This window comes from Tubulanus polymorphus, chromosome 9, assembly GCF_964204645.1.
Source record: "Tubulanus polymorphus chromosome 9, tnTubPoly1.2, whole genome shotgun sequence".
Lineage (NCBI taxonomy): Eukaryota > Metazoa > Nemertea > Palaeonemertea > Tubulaniformes > Tubulanidae > Tubulanus > Tubulanus polymorphus.
In genome coordinates this window covers 3,604,892-3,623,853 of record NC_134033.1, presented here as the reverse complement: position 1 = coordinate 3,623,853, position 18,962 = coordinate 3,604,892, and the positions used below count along the sequence as shown (strand labels likewise).

At 38.7% G+C, this 18,962-nt stretch overlaps 2 protein-coding genes across 2 annotated transcripts in view; one reads left to right on the top strand and one right to left on the bottom strand.

Moving 5' to 3' along the window:
- LOC141911239 (uncharacterized) overlaps positions 1–10,639 on the top strand; it is a 60,927-nt gene extending 50,288 nt beyond the window's left edge. Inside the window, exons 31-42 of the mRNA XM_074802224.1 lie at positions 193–388; positions 629–771; positions 1,491–1,685; positions 1,827–1,984; positions 2,689–2,809; positions 3,679–3,768; positions 4,490–4,585; positions 4,966–5,049; positions 6,026–6,178; positions 6,846–7,101; positions 7,679–7,848; positions 8,207–10,639. Coding sequence (XP_074658325.1) covers positions 193–388; positions 629–771; positions 1,491–1,685; positions 1,827–1,984; positions 2,689–2,809; positions 3,679–3,768; positions 4,490–4,585; positions 4,966–5,049; positions 6,026–6,178; positions 6,846–7,101; positions 7,679–7,848; positions 8,207–9,819 — 3,275 coding nt within the window. The 3' untranslated portion in view covers positions 9,820–10,639. The remainder of the gene's footprint in view (positions 1–192; positions 389–628; positions 772–1,490; positions 1,686–1,826; positions 1,985–2,688; positions 2,810–3,678; positions 3,769–4,489; positions 4,586–4,965; positions 5,050–6,025; positions 6,179–6,845; positions 7,102–7,678; positions 7,849–8,206) is intronic.
- Positions 10,640–12,741: 2,102 nt separating this feature from the next.
- LOC141910914 (uncharacterized) lies at positions 12,742–18,299 on the bottom strand. Its single transcript, XM_074801805.1, has 2 exons — positions 17,737–18,299; positions 12,742–17,453 (listed from the first exon to the last, which is right to left on the bottom strand). Exons 1-2 carry the CDS (start codon positions 18,254–18,256, stop codon positions 14,500–14,502), a joined length of 3,474 nt encoding a protein of 1,157 aa, XP_074657906.1. The 5' UTR covers positions 18,257–18,299; the 3' UTR covers positions 12,742–14,499.
- Between the last annotated feature and the right edge of the window lie 663 nt (positions 18,300–18,962).

Genomic DNA, 18,962 nt, shown 5'->3' with positions numbered 1-18,962 from the left:
TTTTAGCCATAGAACGTTCCAGAAAGATATCAACACTACCATCAATCCTCCTATGACATCAGATCATATCGATAAGAACTGATGAGACACGCTGTATACCTAGTTTGATAGTCTGGTGTCATCCTTTTTTAAATCGTCCGGTTTATTCAGCCAGCATGTTGTTATTTCGGTGAATTTTTTTGTAATCTGCAGGGCGTGATTTCGATTACTACGATATCGGCGAGTACTGGTATTGTTTGAGTAGGAAGATGAATTTTGGAATTCAAACGCGATTCTTCTATCACAACTCGATGTCTTTGACAGGCGGAGTCGCCGTGAAAGCACTCGACTCCGTAGTCACGATTATGACTAAAATCACAACTTCAGCAACTGAGTTACCGTATATCAGGTAATACGTTATATCCACTTATGCCATCATCAAATTGCATCGTGCATTTTATCTACAGACCGTTACTGTGGAGCCTGCCTACATAGATTCCCTATTTCATCATCAAATTGCATTGTGCATTATTTTATTTATAGCCCGTAACAGAGGAGCCTGCCTACGTAAATCCACCTATACATCAAATTGCATCCTTATTGTCATCGCCATAATCTTGAACATGTTGATAATGTATTTTATGTATAGAATTGACGGCGCTTTGAAGAATTTGGATGTGGAGAGAGAATGGATTCTGAGCAACGGATCAGTAAATGTGAAATTAGAACCTGGAAGTGGCGGCGCTGAACAGAATAAACCAGTCGCTACAATCTACATCAGCTTTAAACAAGGTAACCATACATGCGTTATCGGTTAATAATCACAGCATTACTGAATCATAAGTGAATGTCATCTCATCTTTAGTAATCATATTTTTACAAATCAGTGAAGTTACTAAGGCATGAAAAGGTTGTTATAAAAAAATAAATGATTGTCCAAATATCGATCTAAAGTTAAGTAATATTGTCAAACATATATATAGATACCTTCAGAATCTTATTTGTTCGTTTTTGTTTTCTTTTTGCATGGAAAACCTTATTTCTTTGTTATACTTGCTATTCTGTGTGTAAATTGGTGATTGCGTGTGAGAGTAATGAATGAAAACTTTGCTTTTTCTAGCCTTTCCCTCTGCATTATCACAACATCCTATGTTAGAAATATCATTATTGTTTCATCTATGTACCAATATATTACAACTTGTAATTCTGTCAGAAAATAAATAAAAATAGTAATAATAATAATAATAATAATAATAATAATGATAATGATAATGATAATGATAATGATAATAATAATAATAATGATAATAATAATAATGATAATATAGATACTCATCAAAATTTTACTGAATCATTGAAGTCGTCATTCGTACCTAATGATGCGAATATGGAAAATAACCAAACATGAACTTTAAAGAACAATCTAGTGCTAGAAAATAGCAGAAAAAAGAAATGGAAAATGCACAAGTCAAATGATAGAATGCTATCATGAAATTCGGTATATTTTCTAGGTTCTGGAGTGACGGTCGAGGTTCGATACAGCGATGTAATGCAACGTCAATATTTGAACGTATTTCTAACATTAACGACCGGATTCATATCGAATACGGCCGGGCTGTGCGGTTTCCTCGACGGTGATCCGACCAACGATTTCCGTGGACCGGACGGCGCGATTTTCGCAGATGCGGCCAAATTCGCCGAATCATGTGAGTAGTAAAATACTGCATCAGAGATTCTCATTCTCAATCCTTTGACTCCTGCGATACCGGTTTATATCTTGAAATACGTCGCGAAATCGGTCTGAATCGAATTGGAGTTTTTGATCATTTTTCGACGCTTTTTTCTAGGGAAAATAACGAACTCGCATTCAAGCGGCGGCATGTTCGATTCTTGGAAATGGGACGCGTCGAACTTCCATAAAGATGACGTCATGGATAAGAACTATGACGACCCGACTTTCAAACCGAGCTACACGACGCCGGCACTAGGCCCAGCCGCACTAGCTGTGAGTTCAATTTATCATACTACGAACCAGTGTTTTAAGACCGCGGTATTGCCACTACCTGACTACGACTACTAATTTTGAGAGAAGTTTCTACCCTTCTGTTTTTGAAAGCAAAACTGATCCATATCTGTCAAAATACGCAAAATCAAAACGATGTTTAGTTCATTTTCAATCGGACAATTTTTGATGTCGAAAAGGGTCCTTTTTCCAAATTTCGACTATGACTTCTTTTTGATAGTAGTATCTACTCAACTTCTCTTCAAAAATATCGAAATCAAAATGATTTTTGGTTCATTTTCAATCAAACTATTATTTTATGTCGAATGACTCTTATTTTTGAGGAAGGCTTCTTAGAGAGATAGTCTAGTCTGGTAAAGGGGCCATTTGTTATGGGGCGTTTAGAAACCACGATGCAAGGCTCAGCAAGCCCGTATTTAGCGAACGTTCTAGGGGCTCGAATGGTCATCGATATAAGTCCGCATTGATGCCATGATCGAATGGTCATTGACGATAAAACCACAACCCCCAAAATCTGGTTGGCCGCGGGCCTTGATCAGCTTGTTCATTACCCAACGTTTGAGTATTGGAGTCTTGGTCTTTGAACGATCGTTTAATATCAACCACGGCACTTAAGCCCAATACCTCATAGACGCATCATCTCACTAAGGTTAATCGGTAATTCTAATTTATCGTTGACACTATAGAAAGTAAAAGAGGCGTGCGGGGCGAACGGGGCCACCGGTAATCTACTACAGAGCTGTATATTCGATGTCGCCGTTACGAATGATACATCGTTAGCCAATCAGATTGTGATAACTACAGCAGGTAAATCAATAGTTCAACAACAATTACACGACTCTCAATATCTGACTTCAAAAACTAGCTAAAATCCATTTATTGTTCATCCATTTAGGGAGCATCTCAAAATTTCGATTAGAATAACTTGCGGAAGGGGGCTGAAAGCCTCCCGCAGATTGATCACGAACTACCGTGCTATAGGAATCGAACATTGATCAAAAAAGATATCGGTTCGCGAAAACATACGAGAAATTTGTTGAGGCCTATAACCAGGCCTAGTATTTATGTATGAAGTCTATATTATCTTGATACATTTTCCCTTCGATGTTCCACAATCGTGGCTTTCGTTTAAACAATCATTCAAAATCAGTTCACACAATGTCAAATTTTTCCCCAGAATTCTGGTGGAACTAGGCGCAATATTTAACGATGCAAAAAACCTTTTTCATTAAAGATACAATAATACAAGAATCCCACAATGATAACGAAATTGAAAAAAAGTCCGACAATGTTTCCCCGAGCTATAGTTGTTCATTCAACATTTCGAATATACCCTTATAGTCATCTTCAGGACCCTGAGCTAGTAGTATGTTAGACGTTTGACTATATCCTTGTAATCATCTTCATAACTACTGTATTCCCTGAGCTAGTAGTTTGTTCGAAGTTTCGACTATTCCAATAGTCTTCTTCGGGAATACTGATATCAGGAATGAAGATGACTATTGGAATATAATACGAATATAGTACACTAGCTCAAAAAACATTTAAGAACTTGTTCGGTTATTTTTCGTTATGATTGTGGGATTATCTGTATATCAACATAAAAAACACGGATAGCGTTTTATCAATTATCATCAAGGATGTATCGTTTGATATGGTGTCAATATTTCATTTAGCGTGTCCAGTGTCTTGTTCCGGTCACGGTCAGTGTAATAATGGAACGTGCGTCTGTGATACTGGTTGGATTGGGACTGACTGTTCTGTAGGTGAGTATTAAGGGAACAAATCTAACAGCTTTCAATTCAACTCGGGATATACCCCGGATAAACTGCATTTGATTTAACATCAAGTTCTCAAATTCCAACAAGCCTAAGTTTTCACAGAATGAAGAATATTTATTTTATAGATGTTACTTATTTGCATCTCAAGGGGCAAATGGATTTACTTCATGGCCGCAAGCAAATACTCCTCCTACCCCTCGTTGGACTCAGCCACGACACACGAAACTCCAGTTGGAAACTCTGCCACGCTATAGACCGAATGTGCAACTTCGACGATGTCATCATTAGCCAATCAGATATCCTGTTTGATTTTAGCCCACTAAGCGTTCCCATTTGTAGCTCATCGCTGAAATTTGCCTTAGCGATTATACAACGAGCAATCCGATTGAAGCCGCATGTTTTCGTGCGTCAAACCTACGCATGTACCTGCGCACCCGGTCTAGTGTGGCAGGGTTTCGTGCCGAGGCTGAGTGTAGCGATGCCATCAAATTCGAATCCCTGTTGGGAGAGGATGGCTAATTCTTAGGTTACTGTTGCCACGATGGGAGGTTATCACACGAATTAATTGTTGTTTGCACATTTCAAATATTCCATCATTCGCTGGGCATAATCCGAGCAAATGATCCCGTGACAAGCGCAGAGTCCACTACTTATGTACCCACATATCAATCTTAATGAAACGATTCAATATGATACTTATCTTTAGGTATTTGCCGTAATTGTTCCGAACACGGTGTTTGTAAATCGAGTGGTTTTTGTGAATGCGATGTTGGTTGGGACGGAACGACCTGTAGCGTTAAAGGTACGAAATGCACATGTCAATCTCCAAACATGCACACGTAAATTCCTAGGTTGCGCATGTTTCATTATCTCTTGAGATGTACAGGTTATATAAATCCCCTATTATGCAAATGTCCGTCTCCAGACATTCGTATCTTAATGTGCATGTGAATCTTCGAGGTCACACACGGCAATTTACCAACATATGCACATGTTTCATAATCACTAAAAAGTAAATGTCAGCTTCAAGCATGCACGTGTGATCATCGAAACATGTATGCGCGTGCCAATAATCCAACCGCGAACATGTCAATCTGCAGCAATTCACATGTAAATTCTTGGATATGCACATATCGCTAAAAAATGCACACGTCAACATGATCTACGTTGTTGTTATTTCAGCAACATGCCTAGCAGTGAACAACTGTTCCAGTAACGGAGTTTGTAAAGCGATCGATACTTGTCTATGCAATAAAGGGTTTTCCGGTACGTTTTACACCGAGTTAATGGCGCGCACCACCAGATGGCGCGACTGTACGGTTAACTCAACCGTGACCAGCACCTTCAAGAAACTGTATCTGCCATGAATACTAATCCGATATACACTAACTTTAGGCAATATAAAAATGATATTAGGTTAGAGAAGTATATAATAGAACTTGGTGATGACTTAGGAACTAGTTTATTTGAATTTAGGGTCGAGTGCTATATTTTACCTGTGAACAAATTTTCAAACCTTCATTTAGACAGAGCCGATAGAATATGCCCCACTTGTAATACTTTAGGTGACGAATCCCATTTTCTGTTTGACTGTACCTTACTTAACGAACAACGCAAAAACTTTTTGAATTTGAATACCTTTAATACCCTTGATATTCTGAAAAACCCAACGGTCAACTTAGCTAAATTCATTAAGACCGGCTTAGATGTATACAGATCCCTCCAATAGTATATATAGTATTGAAAATAGTTGATGTATATAATAGTATATATAGTATTGTAAATAGTTGATGTATATATATATTTCGTTACGTTTTCATTCTCTAAATTTTAATCACTTCAGTGTTGTTTTGTAAATATTTGTATATACATGTGTAATAGTTTTCCTCCATATACCATGGAAATGGTTGGAGTGTAAATAAATCGTAATCGTAATCGTAATCGTAATCTCAATTTCTATGATCTTTGATCTGAAATTTTAGAACTCCGAGTCCGAAATTTAACAAATGAGATATAAGATTCACTATTTGGCTCCCCATGTTGGGTATAGTTTTCATTGATGATTGTGTACTTAAAGATAAGGAGAGTTCATTCAATTTAATCGACATTCAGAAAAGAAATCGCTTTACTTAGTCACTGTGGATCCTCACTTGCCAGAGTAGTGTTACAGGTTCCCCTTTGAAAAATGCTTGGAAGGAAAACAATAATTATCTGATTAACATTAAAGCTTTGTTTTTATAAGGTGCTGATTGTAGCGTAGCGGTCACTTGCGGAAATGTATCGTCCTGTTCGGGTCACGGAGATTGCGTCGATTTCGATGTCTGCCGCTGTTTCACGGGTTGGGCGGGATCTAACTGCGCGACCCCTACATGTGAAAAAATGAACTACTGTTCCGGTAGGTTTGAGTAAATTGTTAATTGATGTCATATGGGATTGATGGGGCATGTCTGTTGATGATAGAAATGTTTATAGATGATTGAATGAATTGCAATGCTATTTGATGATGTCATATGGTGGTTTATTGGTGTTTTACATGTATCTGAAAAGGGCATTAGATCTAATTACAAGGCATTGTCATTTATAAAATGAAATTATTGGGGGATTCTTTGATTCTTTGGGATATTTGGCAGTGTCAATAAATCACCAGTAGGCGATTCAATCTGTGATGTCATAGGGGTATTTATGGAGCATCAATCTTTCCTGGAATGATCTGATAAATCTTATGATGTCATATAGGTTTATTTAGACAAGGTGGTCATCTTTTCCGGTACGGTTTATAGATAGAAATTACAGGCAAACTGATAATATCAAAGGGGGACTCGGGAAGAGGTCACTCTATAATTATCGATTTAATTATGTTTTTAAGGAGAATCTATTCTGTGAAGTTTATCAATGTTATTTGACAATTTGATGAATATTTCGTAGAGGGATTTATGAAGGCAGCCTTCGTCTGTTTATGGATGTATCAATAAGGAAATTGATGATGTCATAGGGTGATTCGATCAGTTAGCCATGTTTTTTTTCGTTCGTGTTTATAATGAAAACTGTTTGGTTGTTTTCAGGTCGGGGTGTGTGTATCGGTTTCGACGTGTGTCACTGTTATCCGGATTGGACGGGTACGGCGTGCTCCACGCCGGACTGCTCCGCTCTGAATGACTGTTCCCAACACGGGTCGTGCAACACGCCGAACAACTGTACCTGCAACGACGGCTATACCTCGCTCGACTGCAGCCAGATGGCGCTCTGCCCGAACAACAACGACTGCAGTAACCGTGGCATCTGTTTGAAAAACGAAACGACCTCAGAATCCAGCTGCAGGTGCGCGCGTACAATATTTACAAACGGGTTAAAACGTTCACTTACGGTGGGGCGAAGGAGGGGATTAGCGAAAATGGTGGTATGGGATAGATTATACTTATCTGGAAAACAGGGAAAGTGGAGGAATTATTTCCTCTTGAAAAAAGAATTTTGTAAAGAACGCTAATAGTTTCACGTATTCGTCTGTGTTCATAGATTGAGATTCTAGTCGATAGAATGAGACTTAAATAGTCAGGGGTAGAGCAAATTAAATTGTATTGTAACCACCCTGAGTTAGTGCACATGCGCACAATAATGCTCAAAGAATTGGAAAGAATAGCAAACCTGAACTACAACTTGAGAGTAACCACTAAAAGAGCTCTATTTCTCCAAAATATCAAAATACTCCCAAAATAGTCTTTAAATTCAATCAAACTACTATTTTAGAAGTCAAATTTCTATAATTTTGTTGAAAACTAAATCGAAGATACCTAGTTTGGAATCGAAAGGGGTTGAAAATTCAAATTTTTAAGCGTACCTTCCAAGTGGAAGATCCCAAACTGCGAATTCATTTCGAGTCTCGCTTTTCTTCTTACAGTTGTTACACGGGTTACTACGGAACGCGGTGTGAATTCGCGAGGTGTGATAAAGTTAAAAATTGTTCCGGTCACGGTCGATGTAAAGAAGCGAATCTGTGCGACTGTTTCGTCGGTTTTAACGGAACGATCTGCGACGGCTTCAGCTGCGAATCGATACAGAAATGTTCAGGTAACGTTTAGTCTGGTTAGATAAGTTATTCCTGGCCCTCGAAACTGGTTCCTTTACTCAAACCGGGTCCTGTTAATCTAAACTCTGCCCTAGTCCGCTAAACTGGTCCTGCTCCTGGTTCTCACAAACTTGCTCTGATTCTTCGAGCCTGGCCTTGGTTTCCTAAACTGAGATCTTTTCTCCTCAACTGGAACCCTGACCTCCATGGCTCCTCCCAGTTCCTAAGAACTGCACATTCGTTCTCTAATCAGGCCTCGGTCTTCTAAACACAGATCTTCAAAGCAGGTCCCTTAAATTCAGAAGATTTTACAAGTTACTTGTTTACTAATATATTCCCTCTATTTCTAATGTTTTCTAGGACACGGAATTTGCACGGGTTTCGATGTTTGCGCCTGCGACAGCAGGTGGAACTCATCGTTGAAATGTGACGTGGCCACGTGTTCGACTCCGTGTCAGCATTCGGGCGTCTGCGTCGATGAAAATACGTGCGAGTGTAAAACCGGCTTTTACGGTAACGACTGCAGTCAGACGACCAGCTCGAACGACAACAATCCAGTTTTTACCGGGATTCCATGGGCAGTCGTTCCGCTGATCGAAAACTGTCGTCTGGGAACGTCGGTATTTAACGCGACGGCCACCGACGACGACGGATCCGGACCGAACGCGGAAATCTTCTACTCGATATCGACGACTGGATCGAACCCGTCATTCGGCATCGATTCGAAAGACGGAGCGATCTCCACGATCGGGATGATCGACCGCGAACGTTACCTCGCGTCCGGCGGCCGTGTCCTAATCAGCGTTACTGCTATGGATAAAGGCTTCCCTCCTAAAAGCACCACGGCGACCCTGACCGTCGATATCCTAGACGAAAACGACAATTGTCCTGAATTCTCGCCGATTCCAGCGCCGGTGAGTTTCGCCGCGAACGAGATTCCGTCTGCCCCGATCGTCCAAGTGACGTCGACCGATGAGGATTCTGGGAATAACGGCACGGTCGTCTATTCTATATCCGGTAATACGATGCACGCGTCTAGTTTGAATATAAACGCCTCAGACGGATCGATAACCGTCACGAGGGGAATTCCGTCCGGAGGGTTTATCATTTATGTGGAAGCGTCGGACGAAGGCACTCCGAAACCGTGCGTCGTTAAATACGATTTCAAAGCGCAAAGCGTCGATCAATCGCTTAAAGCTGGCACCACACCAGCTCCTACAACTACACCAGCTCCTACAACTACACCAGCTCCTTCAACTACACCAGCTCCTACAACTACACCAGCTCCTACAACTACACCAGCTCCTACAACTACACCAGCTCCTACAACTACACCAGCTCCTACAACTACACCAGCTCCTACAACTACACCAGCTCCTACAACTACATCAGCTCCTACAACTACACCAGCTCCTACAACTACACCAGCTCCTACAACTACACCAGCTCCTACAACTACACCAGCTCCTACAACTACACCAGCTCCTTCAACTACACCAGCTCCTACAACTACACCAGCTCCTACAACTACACCAGCTCCTACAACTACACCAGCTCCTACAACTACACCAGCTCCTACAACTACACCAGCTCCTACAACTAAACCAGCTCCTACATCAAAGCAGTCCGTTAAATCAAGGACGCGACCAACTACTCAATTCACAGCTCAACCATCGGCTACGCAACCGACTTCAACTAATCAACCCGCTACAACTACCGGTACTGGATCGTCTTCAACCGACCAACCTTCCAGAAAAACTACTCCACTTCTCGCCAAACCTCCAACTCGAGCCGCAAATCAATACGAACTGCTTATTACGGTGATAACCTCGTTGGGAGGTATATCGGCGTTGATAACTCTTATCGCGATCGGTTGCTGCGTGCACAAAATGCGCCAAAAACAAAAACTGGCCGCGAAGATAAATCAGCCGGTTGCGGATTTCGAAGCGATGACAATGGATCGAAGATGTTGATCGTACATAATCAGAGTCTTAAAAGTCGGAAATCATAACTACTTATATCTAAATATCTTATTCAATTTAACGATGTATTCTTATAATTATTCAACCATTGTTAAAGCGTCTGTGATATCGGTTTTATTTTTGTAAAAGTAAATATTTTTCTATTCTACATTTTGAAGGCACATGTTTTCATGGTTCAATGCAAAACGTGTTCAATGACTAGCCGTATAAGCAGCTTCGGAAATTTTTAAAATATTCCAGAATTGCTATACTTTTTAGTGAGCTACTCACCGTTTAGTAGTCATATGGCTAGGGGTCTGTAAAATGCATCCTCCCCCGGCAGGAGTTCGAACCTGATGGCGTCGAGATTGCCACGAAACCCTGCCACACTAGACCGAGTGCGCAGCTACATGCGCAGCAGAGATGATGTCATTATTAGCCAATCAGATATCCCGTTTTATTTTAGCTCGGGTTTTCCCATTTATAGTTCTTCCGTGAAATTTGCCTCAGCGATTTTACAACGAGCAATCTGATTGGTGCCGCAAATTTTATTGTTGTAAACCTGTATGTAGCGGCGCACCCGGTCTACTGTGGCAGGGGTTCGTGCCGTGGCTGAGTGCATCGATGCCATCAGGTTCGAATCCCTGCCGAAGGGGGATGGTATAATGTGTCTCAATTGTTTGTTTGTACATTTTGTATTCAAATCATATAATTAACTATGTTATGACTAATTATTTTCCATCCACCAAGAACTAATCTTAATTATATTGTTATTCTCATTCTATTGATATGTGCTGCTTGTGTTAACATCACAGATCATATAAAATCAGATTCTTAGAAATATTTCTTGAGTTTTTGTTGTTTCTTTCCTTTTACTTTGTACCAAAGGAGTTCGGTTAAAATCGGATTACAGTAAAACGTGCGTAAGTCGTCATAGCTTGGACGATCATTATGTCGTTGACTTATGTCTTGAAAATGAGGATTTCGTGCCACCAGCTATCCCGCTAGTTGGCGGTGTATTGCAGTGCGACAACCCTGTCAAAATCTAGTTCATTTTCGATGAACTTTCATCTAGATTTTTAGCCTCCTTCATCAGAAATTATGCAAATCACTCCTCTTGATAAACTCGGATTGATCATTACGATTCATATATAAAACGATTTTTATGCACCATTCATAGAATTGACGAAATTATGGATACATTTTAATTGAATCTGAGAAAAAATCCGGGAGTTGTTGTCTGAATGCACACTAGCGAACCTGGAGGACCCTCGCTTGCCGCACGTGGAATCCTCGATTTCCACAAGAGCGTCAGGTCCTCAGTGAACGGAAAAACAAATTAGGACACAAAAATAGTGAAAATCTTTAGTAATGCGAAGGCTTATCTGGTGATTTAACCGACATATATATATATATATATATATATATATATATATATATATATATACATATATATATATATATATATATATATATATATATATATATATATATATATATATATATATATATATATATATATATATATATATATATATATATATATATATATATATATATATATATATATATATATATATATATATATATATATATATATATATATATATATATATATATATATATATATATATATATATATATATATATATATATATATATATATATATATATATATATATTTACAATTGAAATATGCACTTTATAAAAGTTAACCGATGCAGTACGGGCTTTTAAATCACATGAGGCAACTAGCCCTCATGAAGCAACCTCAATAGCCGTTCCACCTACGAGGAGTATCCTAGACGACTTTGTAACCAATGATAAAGAGTATTCAATCTCGGTTGCTCAAAGGTTGGTTAAACTCTTGACCGTCGATTAGATTTGATTGCTTGAAAATTGAAATGAACGAATTTGGCGTCGTATTTTCATTGAGTTTGGGTGAGATTTGCCATATCTTTTTTTTTCTCAAGAAGAATGGGTCTTCGACTGTATTATCCGTCATTCGAATTCTACTCTCGGAAAGATTTTGGCAGTTATACCTCATCTGAGGGGATTAGCGAAAATGGTGGTATGGGTTCTTGAGACTTAAAAAATAATTTCGAATCACCCCACGTTTGTAATTCGATCCTGCTCGTGCTCCTCCCCCTGCTCCTCTCCTCTTCCCCTTGTTCATCTCCTCCTGCTCCTGCTGATCCTCTTCCCCTGCTCTCATTTTGCTGCTCCTCTGGCTTTGCTCCTCATCTTCCTATGAGGCAAGTTACTGACATCCTGTGATGTGTGTTACTTTTTTTCAAGGCATTAATAAAATTTTAAAGTTAATTGTGTTGTTAAACACGTTTTGTATCGTATCGATTGGTGAGGGGGGTTCTAATTAGTCATGAAACCCGCAGTTCCAGAGTCAGAGTTATGAGTTAAGATTTGACTAATAGTTAAGTCATTTTAAATCATCTAGTTTAAGCTCGGAGTTAACCCATACTCAAATCTGTGGAACTGGATTCAGATGGTCGGAAGCGACGAGCCAGCGAAACTGAATATTCTGGTAATGAATGGCAACGGAAATAGGATGATATAAGCAATTGAAACGTGTTTATTGTATTCGTATTCTAATATATACAAAATCTGATTAGAACATTTTCAGCTTGTAGTAGTAATCGTCATTCTTGATTATAACATAAAATGTAATATATATCGTTTTTGTCAACATCTCTGTGGATATAGAATAGTATAGATTCAATTACATTAAAGTTCACTAGGAAGGTTATCGCTAGGTTTAGATATGAACATTTAACAATTTACAAGTAGATAATTCGGTAAACTTTACATGAAATGTAACGTACTATATCAACCTCGCGTAACTCGCACGGATTGGGACGCTGCAAAAATTGATCTGGAATAGGCGACGTGCGAGTTAAGAAAACACACTATAGGAAGCACACTATAGGAAGTAAAAAAAAAAACGATTTTGTTCGAGTTAGTCAAAAGTCCGAGTGGGTGAGGTTTACTGTTATATGTATTTATAGCCATCATTCATGCAATGAGCAAGAAAAACGTAGATACAAAATATTTCCATGTTCACTTCGTCGAGCCGTAAATCTTAGTTTCCCGGTAAGCCTATTTGACCGGACTATTCGATGGTTTAGACCCCGCATTCCCGGACCAGGTTTGCTAGGTGTTTGCTGCACAAAAAGCTAAGGTAATTAAAAGCTCGTTACATGTATCGACTGAGCAGTTTTTTTCAATGACTAAAAGATTCTAGACATTTACATTAATAGATTTATATACATAAAATGATTTTTCTAGTGATTTATCAAAGTTACAATTCTTTAAGAGTACAAACGCTCAGAGTGTCACTAGTCGAAATAGAAACCTTGAACCATATTTGACAAGAAAAGCAATTTACACAAATGCTATAACTAAGTTAGGCAAGTACGATTTTGAAAAGAATAAAATGTATATTTTTCAATGGATATATCGTTAGATTGGTTATAGAACCAACGTGAGCTTAGACTGATCTTAAGTTGTTAGATTGGTTATAGAACCAAAATGAGCTTAGACTGGTCTTAAGTTGTTTGATTGGTTATAGAACCAACGTGAGCTTTGGCTGATCTTAAGTTGTTAGATTGGTTATAGAACCAAAATGAACTTTGACTGGTCTTAAGTTGTTAGATTGGTTATAGAACCAAAATGAGCTTAGACTGGTCTTAAGTTGTTAGATTGGTTATAGAACCAACGTGAGCTTGGGCTGATCTTAAGTTGTTATTGGTTATAGAACCAACGTGAGCTTAGGCTGATCTTAAGTAGCTTAGATTGGTTATAGAACCGAAATGAGCTTAGACTCGTTTGAAGCTGTTAGATTGGCTATAGAACTGAAATGAGCTTAGACTGGTCTTAAGATTTTAGATTGGTTATAGAACCAAAATGAGCTTAGGCTGATCTTAAGTTGTTAGATTGGTTATGGAACCAACGTGAGCTTAGACTGGTCTTAAGATTTTAGATTGGTTATAGAACCAAAATGAGCTTAGACTGATCTTAAGTTGTTATTGGTTACAGAGCTAAGATGGTTACAATTCGTTAACAGGACAAACACCCAGAGTCAGTGTTGGGTGTCACTATAGTCGAAAGAGAAACCATGACCCATATTTGACATGAAAAGCAATTTACATAAATGCTAAGTTAGACAAGTAGGATTTTGAAAAGAATAGAAGGTATGAACATATCAATGAGTTATTGTATGTGGTTTAAAACGTTAAGTTTGATTCCGTTTATTCGCGTATTCTTCTATAATACGAACACACACAAATACGACAGTCAAAGTCTAATCTTAGATAATTACACAGCCCGCTGCAGAAAACCCGTTATCGCTACTTTGCAGCTATACATTATCCATAAGATTTTTTCTGGAGGATTTTCGTTGAATTTTCTTTCAGAAAATTAACTTTTCGCATAATCCATAACTCGTGGCATCCTACAATTATTTTTCTCGACATGTAAATGCTTAAACTTACGGTATCAAAAAAATGTATGAAACACATATTTGTTTAAACTTAGTATCATCGAAATAAACTTAGAAAGTTGAACCTGAAATAAGTTTAGTGTAGTTTCATGCCCGGTTATTGAGAATTACAGTTTGATATCAGCGCTGCTCTGCTCTGTCCAGAGGATCCCTCGTTGTTTGTTCGTTCAGGGAAACTAAATCGCTAAATGAACGTTCATTCTGTGTGTGTCTGTTTCCTTAAGTTTTGATTTGACGAAGTCTTTAATCATAGCACTTTGGCAACCGATAAACACGTGATATAGTTGAGGAAGATTAAAGAGTAATCCGACGATTAAGTCGACGATTGCTCTGACGTTTTCGTCGATACCGTCCTGTGTATCAGGCCTCGCTCTATGAAAAAAACCGTCCAACTCTAACCTACGAAGCGATGAAACGTTTTTAAGTCGTCGTAAGATGACAATGAGCTGTTCCGTTCCAACAAAATAGTTTCTAATACCGACTTCTCGCAGTTCATTTGACGCATCTGATTCTAGATACCTAACAAGCACGTCGCCATTAGCTTCTGAACGCAAATCTATTGATAATACAGTCAGCCACCGAAATTGATAGGACCATAAACCAAATCCTCTTACGACAAGGTGCTTAAGTTTCGACATGTGGTTAAGACATTCGCTAATGTCGCGACCTAACCAAGAAAGATCTTGTTTCGGCATTAAACCGACGCTATCGCTAAATTCTATCGATTGATTTGTCGTAAGTGTGTCCAGATCGAGCAGAACTGTTTCGACATCGATGTTCGACAATATCCTTACCATCACCCAAATCATCTTTACCAATGTGTGACTATCGGTAGATATCGAAAAAGAGATATGCTTTAGGGATGGATAAGATGTCTGATCATCGTGAAAAATTCTCATCCTATCCAGACTTTCACTACTGGAAGACTGATCTTCATCATCAGATAAAACCGATAGTCTTTTCCCAAAAAAATCGGAATCAAAATCATCATGCATCGGATGATATCTCGTCGTCATTTCAATAAACGCTACTCTACCGCATTTAGTGATCAGCCTATCCACACCTTCACATCTGGAAGACTGATCTTCATCAACAGGTTTAATCAATCGACCCTTTTCATCAAAACCACAATCAAATGAATGAGGTTCCAGAACATCATCCAAAAATCTCGTCCCGTACTTCGAAATTTTAATAAACAGACTTTCTACATTTTGTGTGGTAAGTCTGGTCAGCTGATCTTTAGTTGTTATCACTCGACTCGTTCTAGACCATCCACATTCGAGTTTCTTGTAACATACACCAATGTTGTTTCTATCTAGGTACACAAACCAGTTAGCACTCTTGCTCTCCTTGCACAACGTCAAGTACGGATCATATTTGTCCGACGACTCGAATATCATACCCTGAACACTTGTGTTTCTCGTTATGGCTGTTACTAGTGTGCGGTATTCACCATCGGAAAAACCGCCGGGTTTCAGTTCGTTCGCCATATCTCTTATATGAACTACCTCGATCGGGCATTGTTTGTGTTCGAGTATCTTTTCGAGCATTTTTATTTGCAATCTGCTAAATGTATCTACGATTAACATTTTACCCATGTGCTGAAATATTTCGGCGATGGCGTCGTCCGGCCAGTCGGCTTCATTCAGGTAGATCGATAACTCATAAGATAATACGTAGCTTTCGGATTGGAGTTCGATGAAGTGTTCGTAATCGGGGACGAGCGCTATTAGGAAACTATTTCTATAAGCCAATTCACGCAAGTATTCTCCCTCACATATTGTAAATGCTTTTAAATTTCCATCTATCAAAGTCTTGAAAAGTTCACCGAGGCCGCGGTTATGCTTGTAACGATGCAGCAGCCCTGCCATGAATCTCGGGTATAATTCACCATATTTTTCTAGTTCGTCCGGTAGTTGATCAAACGCGCATTTTTTCCAGGGTGTTTCACCACTTTCATTGAATTGTACTACTGAGTCTACCGCCGCCAGAAATTCTTGCACAGATTTGTTAATGAATCGTAGCTGGACGGAGCGGTCTGATTTCTGTCGTGGCGACATCTCTTTGCACGTCAAAGCCGTCAACTTCGATTCGTAGGGTTTGAGACGATTTTCACTGAAGCTGTTTTGATGTGAGATGAGCGTCTCGTACGCAACCTTACAAATTTGTTTAAGTGCTTCGGAATTTTCGATGTCGTCGAAAAAACATCCAGATGACAAATCAATGCCCTCGCGTTTACTGATCAGAAAACATGTCAAATCGATGTAGATATCGGTGAGTTTGGACGGGACCGTAATTTCTTCCTCGTCCATATAGAGAAAACAAAACATGTATAGTATCAACGGGTTGTAGTAGTTACTTTGAAATAAAGGTGACGCTTTACTTCTAAGTAGGTCGAATAGCTGATGTGCATCGCGCTGGGGGAATTTCCTCTTCATTATATCGATGACCTCTTTCCTTTTGAAGCCGGATATCGATGCAATGGTAAATTTAGAATTGGTGACGATCATGCTGCCCCCGGACTCACGTGTTGTTATGACTATATGCGCTCCCGCTAATTCATTGGTCACACTCACGATGTCTTTCTTCGCTTCGTCGTTTTTCAACTCGTCGAAGCCGTCTAGCAAGAATATCGCTTTATCTGCATTGTCGTGTACGAAGTTTTCAAAACTATCAACCGGCAGATTCTTTGTGATTTTCTTATTCAAAAGATTTTCGAAAATATACTTATAAATACACGCGTTATCAGCGGGAAGATCATTTAACGGTATATAAAACAACATAGGAAACCCCTTTAGAAACTCCGTCGGTGAGCTCGTCCAGCTTAAAACCAGATTTATTATCTGGGTTGTTTTACCCATACCGGGCTCACCTACAAGGCATACGCGTTTCATAGTGCGCTGATCATAAGCGAAAAGCTCCTTGAAATCATCGGGTAAAATCACTGATTGTTCCTCGCTTTCTTCATATCTCAGCGGATTTCGTTTTCGGGGTCGAATTTTCACGTGTTCTCTGGTGAAGAAGTCGTGGAAATTTATGAATTTATCGCTCCACCAAACCTCTTTGTAATATTCAACATCGATCATTTGTTTGTACGTTTCTTCCAGACACTCCCGAACTTGAGTAACATCTGTAAAATGAAATGAATTTACGACTTCAGATAAATGCTGATTTCATATTTCATTTTCCAAATAAAAATACAATCATAGGCTACATTGCAGGTTAAATCTAAAAGATTTTCCTTTTAATATTTAAAAGAATCGGGTGCCGGTTCATTTCGGACTTCAGAATCTTGAGAGACAAGTAATCTCAATTGCGTCAGACACCAGTCTTATGATTTAAAATGACATTCGGACTCGATTCACATCCCTAAAACTGAGCCCAAAATTTAAATGCATGAAATCTATAATTACCTAGATTCTGAGGAGGTCTGTCGATGCCTTGCTTATCTTGGTGGCAGCACTGATTTATTGTTGTATAATTTATTGTATTAGTCGCACCGATTTGAGCTATTTCAGCATTTTCTACATTTATCCCTGGATTACTCTCCGCCATCTTGTCACCGATTTGAACTATTTCAGCATTTTCTGCATTTATTCCTGGATTACTCTCCGCCATCTTGTCACCGATTTGAACTATTTCAGTATTTTCTACATTTATTCCTGGATTACTCTCCGCCATCTTGTCACCGATTTGAACTATTTCAGCATTTTCTGCATTTATTCCTGGATTACTCTCCGCCATCTTGTCACCGATTTGAACTATTTCAGCATTTTCTGCATTTATTCCTGGATTACTCTCCCCCATCTTGTCACCGATTTGACCTATTTCAGCATTTTCTGCATTTATCTCCGAAATACTCTCCGCCATTTTGTCACCGATTTGACCTTTTTCAGCATTTTCTGCATTTATTCCTGGATTACTCTCCGCCATTTTGTCACCGATTAGAACTATTTCAGCATTTTCTACATTTATTTCCGGATTACTCTCCGCCATCTTGTCACCGATTTGACCTATTTCAGCATTTTCTGCATTTATTCCTGGATTACTCTCCGCCATTTTGTCACCGATTTGAACTATTTCAGCATTTTCTACATTTATTTCCGGATTAGTCTCCGCCATAGTAGATGTACTGAAAAACAGAGTTTAGAATTCAGTCATTTCATCTCAAAAGTGCAGACATTTACCCCGACAAATCTTTTTTGTCCAGTCTTTTCACAATTAAGCCTACTCATATTAAGTCACTGGTTTCGCATGGTGATTCTATTGAACCCGCTGTTTACATTATTCATCTATAGAATAGATTTCGATTGAACGTATTTCGGTTAAAAGTGTCACCGTCATACAATTTCATATCGAAACGTTCATAAATTAACATCTAATTACTGAAGGATATACTTAATAACAATCAATTAAATGATAATAATGATGTGATATAACTAAATAGACTATATACTCAATATATGTATTCATGGTTGTAGGTAAAAATCCCCTGGGTAAAAATCCTTTAGGTAAATATCCACTGGGTAAAAATCCCCAAATATTCAAAGTAGGTAAATATCCCCACTTGGTGATTTTCAAGAACATTTCAAGCAAAATGATTCTTCAATTTTATTTATTTGCAATGAGGCTGAAATAT

What these genes read in the sequence shown, in the direction of transcription:
- LOC141910914 (XM_074801805.1), bottom strand. Translation starts at nt 18,256, where the DNA reads ATGGCGGAGAGTAATCCAGGAATAAATGCAGAAAATGCTGAAAAAGGT. An exon ending in CAGACCTCCTCAGAATCTAG is followed by an intron (nt 17,454 to 17,736) that starts GTAATTATAGAT and finishes TTCATTTTACAG; the next exon opens with ATGTTACTCAAGTTCGGGAG.